We start from the raw sequence: 17,984 nt of genomic DNA on the forward strand, positions 1-17,984 counted from the left end.
TTATCAAAAATAAAAGAAGATCAGTCACCACTTTTTTCCTGATGTTTGGCCACTTGTACCTCCTATCGTGGCAGGTCTTGCACCTTCAAACATGTTGCAAAACCAGTGTTCAGTCTGTTCAGCAACACAGACTTGAAAAGGTCAGGATTTTGATGCTTTCCTCCAATGTAAATTTCATATTCTATTTAATTTCTTTATTACCAAATGTTTGACTCAGATTCTATGTACTTTCAATAGTAAGATTCCCTCATTGCTGCTGCCTTAATTGTGTATATGTAACTTGGCTGGTGTCGCACCTATGCAGGTGGTCAGGAGCTAGTTTCACTCTCTTCTAAGATACTTCACAAAAAGTGAGTGTTTAAGTTTCAGATTGTTTAAGGAAGGCCTGGAGCAAATCTTTTTTGCTTTCTTTTGCTTTCTTACTAATCCTCTTCTTTGATGACGACTGTCCATGTTAGCATACTAACTGGAAATGTAAGGTTAACAACTGAACCAGTTTCTGTTTGTTCTGTCCTCAGGTAATAACTGCTGCTTCCCTCTGACTCTTTTTTGTCTGACCTGTGTCTGGGTGTTTCTGCCTCTGGCAACCCAGAACTATCACTCACACTATCACTATCAACAGCAGCACCAGTGGCTTGGTGTCTGCTAAAGAGACAAACCAGTTGCTGTGTTGTTAGACAAACAACAATTTATTTTGTTGACCAAGAAATATCGGTCATCTAGAGATGAGATGATTTTTTTATGATAAACAAACATTTTTTTAACCTTCTGTAACAGCTATGTTGAAGAAAACAGTGAGAAAATGCATGAATTAATGTCCACTCAAGACTTAATGTGTTCGATTTTTGGTGGTGCAAAGCTACAAGTGGAAACGGTTGTTGTAACTATCAACAACATTTACTAATTAGGAAAAAGCAAGACTTGCTAAATGCTTAGCTGAGCACTTAGTTACAAGTAGCAGTTACCTTTCTGGATAGCTTACTTTGCACTCGTATAAAACACGGAATAGAAAGGGATTTCTGTTTTATATTGCAAGATAAAATATAATCATGTTTAAGTCAAGTTAAGTCTGTACTTTTTTTAAACTTCAGTTCTAACTTCCTTTTAACTTTATCATGCAATATTATAACCTTTGAGCACTTTTGGAATAAGGACTTAAGTTGCCCTAAGTTCACTTACAAAATATTTCAACATGATAATAGTAAATCATTGTGTTTTCCACTAAAGTTTTAGATTAAGCAGTTAAATAATGTTTTTGCAGTGGGGTGAAATGTTTCTCATGAAAACGAGACAATGAATATGGTTGCATAACTTCTAGGAAGGTGAACCATTTAATTTTTGTCATGCTTTTGTGGTCACACTATTTGACAATTTAATGGGACTGATTCTGACTAATTGGTTATAAATAGTAGAAATGTCATAAAATACTATGTCATCAACATAAATGCAAAATACACATTTAAAAAACATCTAACATGTTAAATGAGTTCAAATCTTATTTCTGATTTTTAAATCATATTAACCCTTATTTGTCACTGTCTCAGTGATGTCCCTGCCTAAATTCATCATGAGAGCTGCAGTGGTTGTTTAGTGACTCTAAGTTGCGTGTGTGTGTGTGTGTGTGTGTGTGTGTGTGTGTGTGTGTGTGTGTGTGTGTGTGTGTGTGTGTGTGTGTGTGTGTGTGTGTGTGTGTGTGTTTATAAATCCTTGTTTGTAATCCTTAGGGTGGCTCCAGTCATCTCGAAAAGGAAAAAGCGGTAGGGATGGATGGAGTTTCAACATGAGCTGCGGCAGTGGGTGTGGCGCATCTCGTCTCCAAGACTTCCAGGAACTTCCTGAAGTTGTTGTTGATAAAGTGTCCGATGTTCTGGTAAATTGAACAAACCTCATGGCTGTGTGAGTGAGCCCGGAGCCGGTCCAGGGTTAGCAGAGAGTCCACCGGAGGAAAGATGAACAGTCTGAACATGTGCACTGGGAAGGCGGCTGCTGTCATCGCACTCGGAGCAGGTGCATCGCTTTTCCTCCGAGGAGGCAGAGACCCGCTTGACCAAGAAGGCGATGAATACCCGGGGGACTTCTGGAGAGAAACCGGGTTTCTGGACCGTGCATTGATTTGCATCATTACTGGAGTCTGCCTACTTGTTGTGGGTTGGCTCTATAAACTTCTCTGCAGTCCTCTGGAACTGTTGAAAGCGCCTGAAGACGTGGGTTACATCGCCGGGGACGGTCGATCCAAAGCCCAGGCTGCGAACGAGGTTCGCCGCAGGAGGAAGGTCGGGGATCTGCCTCCGGTTTACCCGAACGGCTGGTTCCGAGTGCTGGACTCACACATGCTGCAGAGAGGCGAGGTCAAAAACGTCTCTGTCGTAGGTATGATGAATTTGTATGGATCAATTGGATAAACTTAAATTTGCATTCAAAAATTAAACAAATGAAGCTCTTTGTTATTTTATGGTTGTTGGGAGAGCTTGACAAACTTTTGGAGACAACATTTCTCCAAACACCACATGTGTAAACTAGGAACAGGTAAGTTTAGATGCCTTACACAGACAGTAAATATTGTCGAACAGGTCAGCAGAAGATGCTGACACGGCATCCCTGTTTACCTGTGTCAGCCAGGTGATGGTAGTGCCAAAGCACCAGAAGACTCAGATTTTGTCCTCCTTACTGGCCACAGCATCTCATCCATTGTAGTTTATATAAAATGCTTATAAGATATCAAACTGCTGCTTTCTATGTTATGAGAATGACCTCATTACTCCACTTCCAGGAGTTTTTTTTTTTTTTAAATCCTGCAATGATTGTCTCTCAAACAGGATAATTACATGATGCTTAAGTTAATAACTGATTTGCAGCTTCTGACCACCTTGAACCAGGCCCTGTCCCAGAAAAAAACACACCGAGACTTGTCAGATAGACTAAATATTATGACAGACAAAATATACTCTTTAAAACTCGGTTTCAGGTTTGTGAGACCTTAATTCAATTTGTGAAAAATATATACCCACGGTCAGAAGTTTTAGACCACCCAATTGTCCCAGTTTTAGTGAAAGTCAAGCAGTTCACGTCCAATGAATGGCTTGAAATGTTACAAAAGTAACTGGCAAACTGAAAAATCGTAAACATTGCATAATTATACAAAAAGGCTCTTTAACAACTTAAAAGCAGCATTGAAGATTGATCAAGCCTTGTAAGTTGATGCCACCAATTCCTACAGGTATCCCAAGTTTTCTTGTTTTCTTCCAACCTTCTCTGTGTGTATAAAAGTAGAGCTGAACACAGTGTGGTACCAGATCTTCATGGTGAGCATTATTGAATAGTGTTGTACTGCAGAAAGTTGTGGAATGACCTAAAAATGACAAGTAAAGGCAATTGATTATGAAAGAGAGACAGAGCATCTTAACATTTCGAGGAACAGGTCCTTCTTTCTGAGAAAATGCAAATGAAGTTGAGGTGTCAATGATTGTACAGGTTACTTCACCACCAAAAGACACTCAGAAACTGGGACTGAAAACTCAAGGAGAGGTCTGACAGAGCCAAAGCCAAACCAGAATCAGAAGACAAGCTCCTGAGAGTCAACAGCTTGTAGGCTAGGCGCTCACAGATTTAACTGTGAAGAAAAGACTGCGTGTAGCCTCTGAAGTAACCTAGTCCAGATCTGACAAGTTTGGGTGTACTGGGTCAGAAACAGATTTCCTCAGTCTCTCCCTTAACAGCCAAGTCCAGGGGTCTTCAACCTGCGGCCTCATGCGGCTCTTTGACTTCTTTGCAGTGGCTCCTTGTAGCTTTAAAAAAATATTACTGAAATAAAGAACTTTTGTTTTTCTTACAGAGGGATTCAAAACACTGAAAGTAGATGATCATGTGTTAACATTTTGTTAATCTAAATCTTCATCCCATCTGTCAATAAAGCCTGCCACCACTCTACTTCACCTCCTACAACATCAACAGCCCACCAACTTTCCATGCACCTGTGGCTTACCTCAAGTTTTACAGCCCCGGGGAGAAAACTAAATCTACAAAAGACAAATCTAGAAGAAAATACGGATTTTAATTCTGTGTGGATGGATTCATTTAACTGCCAAGGGGCCTCTTATATATGCAAGACATAAGCAAAAAACAAAAGATGATAAGTTTAGTAATATCTTTTATTCGTTTTTTTTTTTTTTTACTAAAATTCAAATATTCTTGCAAAAATTTTGAATTTTTTGCAGATTTCTTTAAAAAAAGCAAATTTATGAAATTTCAAAATTGTTGGAAATTTTTACAATCTTCTAAAATTTCTTTAAAAAAGCATTTTTTTTATTTTCAAAACTCTACAAAATCTAGACATTTCAATTTTTTTGCAATTTTTTTAATTTTCAAAAATTGTGCAATTTTTGCCAATTTCTGAAATGTATTTTTTTCTGTTTTTGCCAATTTTTGAAATTCCCAATATTGTATTTCCCCCCCAAATTTATTACAAAACAAAACAAAACAATTAAGATATTACATGTACAATTTCATGAATTCAAAATTAACTTCCTGTTTTGATAAGTATTCACCAGATTTTACTGTGTTTATAATTTTATACACTGAATAGTTTTTATTGTGGAGGTAAAGTAGATTTTGTTGCTCCAGAATATCTTCAGTCCAGGTGAGCTGGGGTTTAAGGTTGCAGACCCCTGCCCAAGTCAAAGGCTACGAATCAGACGCTAACTTCAATATTATTTGCTTTTTGGGGGCTTTACTGGACACAGCTTGCATGGTTACGGTGTTTTAGTTCTGTTATGATTGTGAAAGGTGCATTTTGATTGTCCAGTATTAAGGGCTGATCTGCACTAAGATATAACTTCTTTAAAAACCTGAACAAATGTGTTTGATTCCTTTTCCCTGATTTATGAGTTAGACTTTGTTATAGTTTAACTCAGAGCTTATTCCCCAGATTTTTGCAGGTGATGTTAATCAGCCTTGAGTTTAACAGAAAAATGATTAGTGTCAACATTAAGAGATGAAATGCATTTCATGTCAGCTGCTGATGGCTTGAGAACATTCTAAATTGGGTCATTTATCAGTGTCATTTTTAGTTGCATGGATCAGTTAAATGATGAATCACTAAAAAGGCAGAATTGAAACTTAATGTAGCACCCCACATTAAGGTCTCCGGCATTGAAATTTTAATAATCACATGAGGCATGGTAGTCTTTATTTCTACAGCTGGTATTTCCTGTCCAGTATGTCTCTGTTGTTCTGATAGTTGTGTCAGTCTTGGTTGCTAAGATAAGAGACACAAGGTCGTATTACAAAGATTCGATTTGGTGTTGAGTTTGAAATGCAGCAGCTTTCTGTTTGAGGATCAGGATGCTTGGTAACCTCTTTTTCAACACAGCCTCATTGTTTGATGTCAATCAGGCTTAAAATGTTTTTTCTTCTTTCATTTGATGTGTTAGGTTGGCAGACACTGAATTACAAATAATAACGTAGATGTTACATCACAGCAGTAGTCATTGCTCATTATTTTATGGACAATGGTTATTGATAATTGATCTTTTAGGGGATCTAAAACTTCAAATATGTCACCCTCAAGAGCCTGAGTTTTCTAAATCATTGTTTTTATTCTTTATACTGGTACAAGTTTAAGCTTATTTATCAGCAGAGAAACATCAGTTCAGTAAGATCAGATATCTTCATGAAAAGTGAAAACAGAAAACTGCTCATGCAGGAGGTCAAGTCTAAAAAAAGTAATTTACGTTATCATCTGAGATGATATCAGCAGCATAAAACCAAACCAGCCTGACTGAATAATAACATCACTTACATCAGTTTGTCATCACAAGCATGATCTAACCTCTTTGACTCAGAGGTTACGATGATTTGACAGCCCATCTGTTTCTCTCTATGATAATTTTTTACAGCTTTAAAGTTTTTGATCATCACATTTGCATCTCTGCTCTTCATTTTGCAGCAGCTTTGGTACAAAGTTTAAATTTGTTTCTCCCCATTATGTGATTTATTTTGACATGTTTTTCACGAGGGCATGAAATTCAACTAGGCTTCGTGTTTTTCAGTTTGTTATTCTTGTGTCGATTCGATTGCGAGTTTGTTTGATCTTTTCTCAGAGTTTCTTTGAGTTTGAGTTCAAAAAGGTTTCAAAGACTGAGCGGTGCTTTCATGCTCCTGTCACATCACCTGCCAGAAACAACCAAACAGAATAAGAAAGGTGTTATAAAAAATATCCACCAGTATTAAGACTCACCTGTCTTGATTTTATTACCAGTTAGAGATCAAATAATTAATGTAATTTCACCCATGAAGAATTATTCTTTTAATATTTTGTTTTTTAAAACGTATCGTCGCTTTAAACCCAACATATTCAATTTAGTGGAGCTTTCAGTCCAGATCCATGCTCCCTGTCTGCAGAGGTAGTTTGCTCTGTAGTAATCCATTTGGCGATGCAAGATCACTGAGAGCAGCAGGAAGCTGAAAGTGATGTAATTATGATTGGTCAAAAAGTCATTGGTGCAAGGAATCAGCAGGGAGACATTGTAATCTGAGGGTGTCGACTGTGATGACACCGGTGGTGGAGTCATTGACAGATGACTTCTACTGAGGCTGATGAAACGATGAAGCTGATAAGTGCCGTGATAGTTATAATGAGAAAGTGGAGGAGTGCACATAATGACAACATGAATCAGGGGAAACAGTCATATTTCAAAAGACAGCTGCTTTTTGATAGACCATCAATGAGGATGAGTTGCTGGATAGATGGAAACAGGTGATGATCATTCATAGCTATTCATGGAAACCCACGTGTCTGTCTGCACTATGAGAAACGTGTCTATTAATTCATCAAATGGTATTGGAGAGTTGGATTTTGATTTGAGAGACTGAATACTCCTCTATTTTCTGGAGGCCAACATTGTAACGTAAGCAGACTGCTTTTGAAACCAAATAGCCTCCATTAAATCACAATGATGATGGTAAAAACTGTCTTGAGTGGTCTTAAAATAGAATCCTGGACCTGGACAGGACTGTGTAAAAATGAGTTTTAATCCCAGACCAGATGAGGTCTTTTCAAATCAAGTCACGTGACTGTTCTGAGATATTTTAGGTTTGTTGGATGGCACAAAACTCCTGATTTTGTTTGCAGTCGAGTGCCTCTCTTTTCACGATGCTTGACATACAGCAGATATGATCTTCAAACCTATTCTTTTCAGCATGTTACCCCTCCAGCAAATAGTATTATCCTCTGCCTGCAGTGTCTTGTAACTAGTATCATGCTGTGGTTCAGATCTGCCCCGAACTGTGCCATAGACAGGGTCAGTAGCACAGTGCTGTGTCACCTCTCGTCGTCTAGCCTTAGTTTGGATTTCTCCGAATTTTGCCACAGAGCACCCTGACGAGACACAACTCGATCTGGCTCTGCGGTTATTTTCAGAAAGTCACTCAGCCGGTGCTAATCTGGGAGCAAGTTAACTAGTGGGTCAGCCAAAGATCAGGCTTGATACAGTATGAACAGTAGTAGGAGGTCAGTGGTGTCTGAGTTGGACGTGCAGAGCAAGCAGGCACCAAAGGGCCTTTCTGAGTGAAGCCACTTGATGTAGAATATGAAAATGAAATGTTTCCTGTCTCCTAGTGGCAGTATTTTAAAAAAGACAGCATGATGCACAGCAAAGGCCCTCAGAGGAAAATAAGGAAAAATATGGTGTGGTGATCCACGGAAGATCCAAACTTATCTTCCTGACCAAAGGAGCTTTTTAATTCTCTTGTGAAACAAGTCTGGGGGGAAATATTTGGCTAGTTGGTGAAGAAAAAGATTTCCAGGCCTCCATTGGAGTAAAGGTGAAAGATCTTTAGTGTAATATTAAGTTATTTAAACACCAAATGTAGATACAAAAGCCGACATATGTCTCAACTTTATGTTTTCAATGCAGCTGAGAGCATTCAGGATTTGCTCCTAGATTAAAAACTGTGTCTGATTTTTTTTTGTTGATTTGCTTTGTTCATGAAAAATGAGTAAAAATGGGCTTTGGAAAATCAAGGACAACTTTTTAAAATCTTACAAGTTAAATGCATTAAATGGAGGCATATTCGTGACATTAATATCTTTTCCTCCTCACTGTTACTTGTCATCCCAGGTGAGCACGTGGCTGTGTTTCGTGGCCAGGATGGGAAGGCTTACGTGTTGGATGCCTACTGCCCTCACCTGGGTGCCAACCTGGCTGTGGGAGGACGGGTGGTGGGAGGCTGCATCGAGTGCCCGTTTCATGGATGGCAGTTTGAGGGGAACAGTGGCAAGTGTGTGAAGATCCCCTACGCAGAAAAAGGTATAGAGTCACGATAAACATATTGCAACGAAAACACATACTTATAACTGTCTCTTGACGATTTGGTAGTTTCAGTAAAAGTATGAAAAAAGATACTAAAGCAAAGCTCCAGGACTGTCCTGACCTGAACAGGATGAGGGACACTTTCAGAAATTATTAATTTCATTTCATTGTGTTGCAATTTTTTAAGAAACCGTTTGAAGATAAGGGTATTAATTTTGCACAAAGATCAGTAAACTGCTACATGAATCAACATTTCAGTTCACAAGTAAGCTGTTGTTGTTAAGGTAGGAATCAGAAACATATACTCATATTAAGTAGACCATACACACAAAGTATATACAGACATTTTTTTGATACAAGTGTAAAAAAAAAATGACTTAAACATGCATGACATCGATTTTTAAAAAAAAATTGTCATCCAGTGCCTGAGTTTGCCAAAGTGCGCAGCTGGCCCAGCTGTGAGGTCAACGGCCAGATCCTGATCTGGTTTCACTGTGATGGAGAAGAGCCTCAGTGGACTGTCCCCGAGCTGCAGGAAATTACCAGCGGGGAGTGGGTCTATCGGGGGAGAACTGAACATTTCATCAACGCCCACATACAGGTAGTTTTTCTTTCTATACACGGTGAGAAAATCAAAGTTAGGAACATCCCCTAAACCAGTGAAAAAAGAAGATTTTAACAGGATCACGGTTTCTCATTTTTTAATAGGAAATTCCTGAGAATGCTGCTGACATTGCTCACCTGTCTCACCTGCACACGCCTGGTATTGTGAGTGGAGTAGATCTGCGTTACACCAACAGCAAAACCTGGGAATTTATACGGCATGACTGGAAGGTATGGACTTTTTTCAGCTTTGTAAGAGTTTAGCACAAATTCAACTGTAGGTTACAACTTCAAATATAATTTTACAGGTGTATGAAACATATTCAGATTTTACATTTGAAAACAACTGTCATCTGAAGTGTATCTTTAAAACTCAAATTTGTTAAATAGTGGTGTGTTTATTTTGGAAAGGTAGGTAAATACTGAATCCATATTTTCATGTCTAACCTCACAGTATCTGCTTTCTCTGTGTGTTCACATGTGCATGTATTTGTATCCATTGAAGGCTCAGTGGGAACCAGAGCCAGAGCCCAACAAACATTGTTCGAAGATGCTGGTGAAACATGCCATCACTGTGTTTGGACGCCACTGCTCTCTGCTGGATGTTGATGTTGTTGCCAGACAGGTACAGTCAAATTCACGGTGGGAAAGACGCTTTTGTGGCATTTTCTGATATGTTTCTTTATTTTTTTAATGAATAACCTGACTTCTTGTCTGACCAATACAAATTATCTTTTAAAGTTTTAAATTGTCTTTTAGTTTCTCCAACATGTGTGAACTGACTCATAGACTGTAAGATTATTCAATAGTGGATGAAAAAACACCCAATTATGCACACCACAGTTTTTAAAACATTTGAATCTATAGTCTATAGTCTATAGTCTGAGAAAACCGTTCATGTGTGTTCCAGGTGGGTCCAGGAGTGGTGTTTTTGCAGTTTGAGCACAGATTTCTGGGTCGAGGTGTCATCCTGCACTGTGTGACTCCAGTGGAGCCTCTGCTGCAGTGCGTCTCTCACATCCTCTTCTACCAGTCCAACATCCCGCCTATAGTCCCCAAGTTCATCCTCAGGGCAGAGTGCACTCAGGTGCAGTACACACTAATCTTTTACTCCTTCCCACAGTCGTCTTAGATCCTCTGATGCTTTTTTATTTGATAAACCAGCTGCCATTCTTTGGATGCTTAAGTTTATGTTTTTGCTGTAAAAATCAGTGGTGGCTGCTGGTCAGTTAAGGAGGGGAAGCTCATTTTTTTCCGGCCTACATCACAAATTTGTTTATTTGTTTAAACGTGAATTCTACCCTCCGTGCCAGCTTGTTAGCAGCTGGAGCTGTCACGTGAGACTACGACAGGCTGTAAGACTAGACTAGACGGTTTTTGTGGAAATATAGATTTGAGTGTCGTCACATAACACGTGCTGCAAGATGGCTCTTTGAAGTGACAAACCCACATAATTTGACCAGTTTGCAGTCATATTGAGCTTCTTATCATCTTTTATTACAGATGTTTGGACTAAAGCAAACAGCAAAGTTAGCTCCAGTCAGATTTACAGGTCTTTCAGTAGTATTTGACAAGGTTAATTCCTAATAGTACAAAAGTACTTGTCAAATTGCCTCAAAGAGAAACAAGCAGAGTCATGAAGGCACTCCAAAAAACACTGGAGAAGTTTGAAGTCAGAGACTCTGAATATGTTTACAGAACACTAGGTCAGCAAAACAACCCCTGTTTTGTCATACAGTTTGTCCTGGACTCAATCAAAGAGTGTATTTTTCAATGTGAAATGCTTTTAAGGAAAGTTTTCAATGATTTATCAGTGGGGGCAGAAAAATGACTTTCTAAAACCAGGTGATAGGTAAAGGTTATTTTAGACATTGTTGTCTTTCAAAGACGTGAATGGGTTGAATCATTTATCAAGAGCATGGGTTTAATTCAGAATCTCTCCAACTTTAAGAAATCATTGCATGTCTTTGCCTTCTACTCTGCCTGTGGTTTGGTTTTTGCATCATTCCCACCAGATGTCACACCACACTGTCACAGAGAAGGCGCTAACCGTCCACATTAAACCTGATAATTATCTGAGTGTTGAAATGAGAAACACTGTGACTGCCCAAAGAGCGTATAACATGTTCTTCCTAAATGCGAACTTTTTGACCAGACATGTTTTTCTAACGTTTTTTAGATGTTTGTGTCATGAAATCTTTGGAGGCTGATACCATATCATGACTTATCTCCATTTGATATAATGAGCCCAATAAGTTTAATTTTAAAAATATTTCAGAGAGGCATGGGATAAGTAAGTCATATGTGCTGTTTTATTTTAAGGTTTCGATGTCAACACTCATGTCATCCCTCTCTTGTGCAGACATGTTAAAGGTCCCACGTTATGCTCCTTTTCTGCAGTTTAATATGGATCATTGATGTCTTCATGAAATGGTAGTAAAATGTTTTGGTCCAAAAAGCCAATAAATCAAGCACAGCAGCATTGTTTCCAGGCTCTCATAGCCCCTCTGTTCAGAACGCCCTGATTTAGTGGGTGTGACCTTTATATGTAAATGAGCCACTGCTGATACCGTCCCGCTCTACTGTGTCACTGAGAGCGGCGCCACGAGCTCCGAGAGCACAATGTTTAGAAAACAGCAAAGCTCGTTTATCGTAACATTACAGGCCAAAACAACAGGCTAACCGCTGCTAAAGTTAGCATCCTGAAGCTAACACAAAGACAGGGGGGACACTGAGGAAAAGCTCTTACATCTGCTCCACAGCACACAGCATTTAAAATACTCACATTTCCAGGGTCCAAGGTTTGTTGGCGGATGGTTGGTAATGCGCCTGGATTCAGGACCGGTCTATTCACTCGCCCTCTGTTGTACTGTCCAACGTTGGAAAAGCAGTCGGACATGAAGTGACTAGCACACACATTCACAGTTTTACTTAGTGTAGCTGGCACATTTCCTTGATAAATGAACTTAGTCTTGTCTTCTTCCATGATGAGAAGCTTGTGCATGGAGCTATGTGGCTGTTTACAGCCAAAAACAAAGCAGTGATGGCTCTTCAAGTTTGCCGGGGGAGGGGGTTCAGGGGTATCGCTGACGTCGGCAAATCCCCAAAATCCAAACAGCTCATTTTAGGTCAGGATTTTACATTCACAAGCACTACTAAGTACAGGTTTTGTCATTAAATGTCACGTTTTGTGGGCTGGGAGGAAAGCCAAAGACCCACAAATTTCACTGGAAGACTTAATAAAGTGATTTTTGCATAATGTGGGACCTTTAATAAAAGGTAGTGATATCCTGCAGGACCTCTCAGCACTTTTCATTCCTTTTCAGCCTCTCTGAAACGTCTTTTTATTTTGGCACTTTCTCCCTCTATGTGGTATTTACACAAAGAGCCATCAGAGGAGACTCATTTAAAGGTGAAGGTTGAGCCTGAACTGAAATGCCAAATCTCAGCATTTGATGGACTTACTGTGCGGTGACATTTAATCAACAGCACTTTACACAAAGATCCCAGGTGATGGATCTCAAAATAATACAACACAGCTGGAAGCACTTTCGTTCTTTCAGTTTGTTTTTTCTTTGTCTGTTCCTTATCTGGAAAAAATCATGAAACTGATAAAATGTATCTTAAATAAATTAAATCTGACTCATTGTGTTAGATAATTTCATTGATAATCATTCTGTCATATGTTTGTATTTGTCTGAGCTTTTTGTCATCATAATTTAACATCTCCTGATCTCTTTTTTTGTTTAGTTTGAGCGAGACGTGATGATCTGGAACAATAAGAAGTACATCTCCAAGCCTCTCCTGGTGAAGGAGGACGCAGCCATCCAGAAACACAGGCGCTGGTTCAGCCAGTTTTACAGCGAGAACAGCCCACAGCTGCAGTACCAGCGTGACACTTTGGACTTCTGACCTCACTGAAATACTACAGGAGGAGAGATCAGCAGAGAAGATGTCAGGTCAGGGCTGACATCAGTCACAGCCTCAGGATTGATTTTTATCTCTCACACATGATTAATTCAAGGAAGAGTGGACATCTGATTAGTTGTGAGATGGGGCTGGGGGCCTTTCTTAAAGCATTTACTCATTTTTCTTATCCTTAGTCTTTTGTATAGTATGACTTATACAAATAAGTGCCTGCAGCCTTTTTTCATTCAGCTCAGAATATTAGACAAAAAACAGCACTGAACTTAAAAGCAAGCAGCCAACATGACAATAGATAATCACATACAGTATATACACTGTAGTTCTTACATAAGCAGTCAAAGGCTGGAGTTTGAGATCCTGTCTGAGCTGCTTTAGTTTTCTGTCTCTTTGATTTGGGTTCATATAAATCACCTGGCTCCAGCCTGAGTTCAGTTAAAGGGCTTCTCCTCACAATCCTACAGGCTGGGCTTTTTTATGCTTCTGTCTCTGATCTTCCAAACTACAAGTTTAAGATAAATCATGCTTGGCTATGTTGTGTTTTTTTTTTCTAACACTGATATTTTGTGTCGCATTAAAGACAACAGTTGTTAATTTTTAAATCACAGGAATATGTGATAACAGCTGAAAGGACTAAGTCGCCATTATTATTTTATTGATCAATCTTGCACATTCTGTAATATTTTGATCTGAAGTTATCACCATTTCCTTATCCAATAACTGCAAAAAGCAATGTTTATCAAATTATCCTGAAAAAAAACCCAGTAAAATGCATAACTAGGACTCTTAATTAAAAAAAAAGAGTACATTGTCAATACACAAGACTGAAACACTCATGTAAAAAATTTTGGTCTGTGTAGATTTGGTGCCCCCTGTTGATGAAACAGTATCTCTTATTACCCTGCAGATTTTGTTTGTTGCCAGGAAAAGCATGAATGGCAGTTGAACCCTACATTGACGTGTCCCCTGCAATAGCTTTACAGAATTGGTTGCTTGACAAATCATAAACCACAATCACAAATCATTAAAGTGTGATCCTTTCCCATGTGTTTGATTAAAATAAGACTGCATGTTTAATACAGAAATGAACTTGCAAGCATCACATCAGTCTCAAAAGACATGTATCTATATAAAATTAAATTTATATATTTAAATTAGTATTTTCATTACAGTCATTTTGTTGATTTTTTTCTATATGTATTCTAAAGAGATTGATAACAGTTTAAAAAGATTTATTTCCTGTTTAGGTTTTAATTCAGATTGAGAAACTGCAACCAGGGCTTTGCTAAAAGAGCAAAATGTCTCATTGCTTCTCCGCTCTTTGGAGACTTAAGAGTTTAACTGTGCATATTCATATCATTAGCGCATATCATCGACACTGAGGCTTTGCAATGCTAAACTGGTGTTTCAGCTCACAATTTTTAAAGATGCACACAAACATCTGATCAAAATTTTAAAACCAGTTGAATAATTGCAAGAATTTACATTTTGCATGGTTGGATTTTGGAAACACTCACATCAAGCAAGCAGAATCAAAATTTTTGAAGTGATCAACAAGAACAGTGGATCTGCTCATTACTGAATCCTTTTCTGGAAAGTTGTATTTCAATTTTTTGTGGTCTTTAACTTCGATCAACTGGTGAACAGCCTGTTTCAGTTTAATTGTTGTTTTCAGTAAATTGCTGAGTCATTTTCCTTTTTTCCCCACTCTCATTTCCTCCTTTTGGATTTTGAAGCTCTACTTAAAACCTTATAACTTTAGTCAGTTATGTTTATCAGAATTTATTAGGTTTAGTTAGTGTTTTAATACAGTTAGCATACATAACCTCTTCACTCCTTCGATTGTCTAAAATGAAGAAACAGAAAGATTGGAAACCAGATCAGGACTTTCTAATTGAGACCACATCAAATGCATGCTTTGGCAAGAACAACCTCTTCACAACAGCTGGTGGAGGTGCTCATGGGAGAAGCCGTCTTTAACCCAGCTATTATAAGAGGTCATCTATAGACTGTAAAAAAAATGGACGTCCGCTTGCTCGGCTCAAAGTGAGATCTCCACAAAAACTGCTCCCCCTGTTGGCTGGCTGCAGTATAGGTTAAAAAATCCAGCTTTCCAGTCATTCCAGATGGGCTGTGGTCATACTGCTCCTCGTAGAAATTTTTCTCAATGTTTCTCACATCTGATTGTTGTGGTGATTTGAAGATATCATTTGGCTGTCTTGTATCCAAGTCCTCTTTTTTCTGAAAAATTTTGTTTTCATTAGTTAAACAAGGCTAAAAATGAGGATTTACGTAACGTGTAACGATGATTGACAGCTGCCGTTCTTGTGTATTTTTTTCGGGGATTGTAAAATATGTCAGGAGGTAGATTCAAGAAGGGATTAGACTTTCGAAAGAAAAAAAAAAAATATTATTTTTGTCACCCAGCTCCACTCAGATACTCCCAGAATCCCTCATCGTCTCTACTGCTCAGACTCTGGCTGCACAACTGCTTCAATGGCTGCGCCTGTGACGGAGGAATTTTGGCTTCAAAACCGTAGAGCGATAATGGTGGAGCCACACTGTCCACTCTAAATACAATCTATGGAGGTCATCGTAGTGCCTCTAAACATAAAGGAAAATTAAACTGTGATAATGGAATGAATGTTTTGCTTATGTAACATTTATTTGTACTATTTGTGTTACATATATTGCGTTGGATCTTCATATCAGGCAGTAACATGGAGTAATTCACGTATACATGGATATTTATTCATTATTTGACACACATTGTCAGTTGATACTTGACTTAATCCCTGATGACTAAAATGTTTTCAGGCTTGGAAATGTGCCTGTTTGATAATGTCACAAAAGCATAAAAGCAGTAATCTTCAGTTGCCTGTGGTGATGGGGCTGCTTGTGTGGGATTACATGGCTTCACTTTAAATTTCATGTGATAATCAGATGGTCACAGAAGGGAGGAGATGCCCTCAGAAGCTATTAACCATCATTGTTCAAAAGCACTTCTCAAGGATATTAGATCAGCTCCTCTTTTCTGTTTCTGTTCAATAATAAAATGTATTTTCACAAGGTGTTAATGTACAGATGTTCTTTTTAAAGATGCAGGATAAACGTGTCTGCCCGCTTGTAATGTGTCTGCTCATGCATTCCTGAACTGGCTGAAGCTTTGCACTGAGTACGATAAGCATGTTTAATTGAGTGGAATGGTGAAATGTTCCCTACTTGGCCAGTGGCACTTCTCTGAGGCTCATATATAACGCCTTTTCTGTTCTTGTGCTTATTTTAAGTATGAAAGGAGGACTGTGCCATGTTTGCCATAAAGACACATGACATCACCAGGTTGTGTAGGAAGTAAATACTGCAGCAAGGAAGCACTGAGCTTTTGCTTCAAATGGTGGAAAACTAAAATCATCTTGTCATGAAGGATGGACAGGAAAATGTTCCAGCACTGGTGCACCTGCCAGATACAGACGAGACATGTGTAGGAGTTTTCTGCACAAACAGGGGAAGAGAGAAACACGGAGGCGTGTGAGACTCAGTCATTCAGCCTCTGCTTCAGCTCAAACATCAGGACAGCCATGATGGGACTCACAAAGCCGGCACGCAAACAGCGACAGATGGGCCTGACCGAATGACATCTGTTCCACAAGAGCTGGAATTGGCTGGCACGGATCAGGACGACTGCAGTGGAAGTGTCAGGAGCTTGTGCAGTTACAGCAGTCAACATGAGGGCCCCTGCTGCAGAGAGCCGTTCTGCTCACACGGAGAGATCACAGTGTCACCGCCGTCTTCTGCAACCATGCACAGATAACGCTACGGTGTCATGGTGAGAGTACTGAACAGGCTCTATCTGTCAGACGCCAGTTAGGAAAGAAATACAGTTGTGTGTGGGAGTCAGGGCACCTCCTGATTTTCCATGAGGATGCAGGTAAGGTTTTTCTTCTGCATACTCTTCCATGAAGGTCTTTTTGTGCAAGTATCGCTGCACAGTGGAAGGGTGCATCACCACTCCTAAGTGTGCTAAATCTTCCTGCAGGTCTTTTGAAGTCAAATGTGGGTTTTGATTTACCTTTTTTTTTCTTACACAGTTTCTTAGAGGAACCTGTGGTTTCTGAGTGATTGCACAAGATTTGTGCAGTTGTCATGTTTAAAAAACCATGAAACTGGGGCCAGCTGGTGCTCCATAATGACAATTGTTGACACATGCTTCTCGACTAATGAGCTGGTAAAAGTCTAACTTGTAAAAAGATTCTGACTCTTTAAACTCTCAGAGTGTCCGGACTTTTCCACATGCCAAAATGATGCTGTTTTTTTTTGTTTATTTGTTTTTTTGTAATTTTGTTCAATCTATAAAATAAAATGTAACTATGCATTAATGTTTCCTTATAATATCGTCTTTTTCCCCTCATATACCAGAGAGACTATAAATATGAATAGGCATCGCCCTGTTGGCTATGGCTGCCTTTTGCAGCAGCTCTCTCTTCTTTGTCTGTTTCTTGTAATTTTTTCATCTCTTTTTCATCATCTTTCTATTTAGAGTGGATCATTACTGAGTATGGCTCATTTGTTGGTCATGGACACCAACTTTTTGTGGCTTCAGCGATATATTTACTACTTTTTCTCCTGTGTTTGTCGGGAGATCCTACATGTAACCATGGCTGCATTGTTTACAAGTGAACTCAGCTGTTAGCAGCCTGTAGCATGTCAATGCTAACTGGTGCAAGGCCTGATGTCTCCCCACAAGGTGAGGAGAAGGAGGTGAGGACTACATGCTGGTTCTCAGGTATGAGCTAAGAAGTGACGACATGGACCTGTCCGTCCATCCATCATTATTGGGAACGTAAGATCTATCTCCAATAAAATGGACGAGCTAGCTGTGCTAACCCAGCAACAGAGGGAATACCAGAGGGCAGAGTAGCATCATGCTATTCACAGACATGGCTAACAGAGCTAACATCAGACACCAACACCACATTGGAAGAACTTCACCTGCTGTGAGCAGACAGGATCTAGGAGACAGAGACTAAACAGACTGCTGAAGAAGCTCAGTCCTGGACCCTGTGGAGGTGGAGGCTGGCTGAACTGGACAATGATGGACAAGCTGTCATCATCTATTTTCTTATGGACTGTTTTGCACTTTCTATACAC

General features: G+C 39.2%; 1 protein-coding gene across 1 annotated transcript; it reads left to right on the forward strand.

Annotated features, from left to right (window-relative positions):
* The first annotated feature begins 1,724 nt into the window (after positions 1–1,724).
* On the forward strand, positions 1,725–13,461 carry LOC141805353 (cholesterol 7-desaturase nvd). Its single transcript, XM_074690371.1, has 7 exons — positions 1,725–2,370; positions 8,118–8,306; positions 8,732–8,910; positions 9,018–9,143; positions 9,418–9,537; positions 9,823–9,999; positions 12,663–13,461. Exons 1-7 carry the CDS (start codon positions 1,950–1,952, stop codon positions 12,822–12,824), a joined length of 1,374 nt encoding a protein of 457 aa, XP_074546472.1. The 5' UTR covers positions 1,725–1,949; the 3' UTR covers positions 12,825–13,461.
* Positions 13,462–17,984: the final 4,523 nt, after the last annotated feature.

Source organism: Halichoeres trimaculatus, unplaced genomic scaffold (assembly GCF_033239565.1).
Source record: "Halichoeres trimaculatus isolate MK-OKI-2021-1 unplaced genomic scaffold, fHalTri1.1 fHalTri1_scaffold_16, whole genome shotgun sequence".
Classification (NCBI taxonomy): domain Eukaryota; kingdom Metazoa; phylum Chordata; class Actinopteri; order Labriformes; family Labridae; genus Halichoeres; species Halichoeres trimaculatus.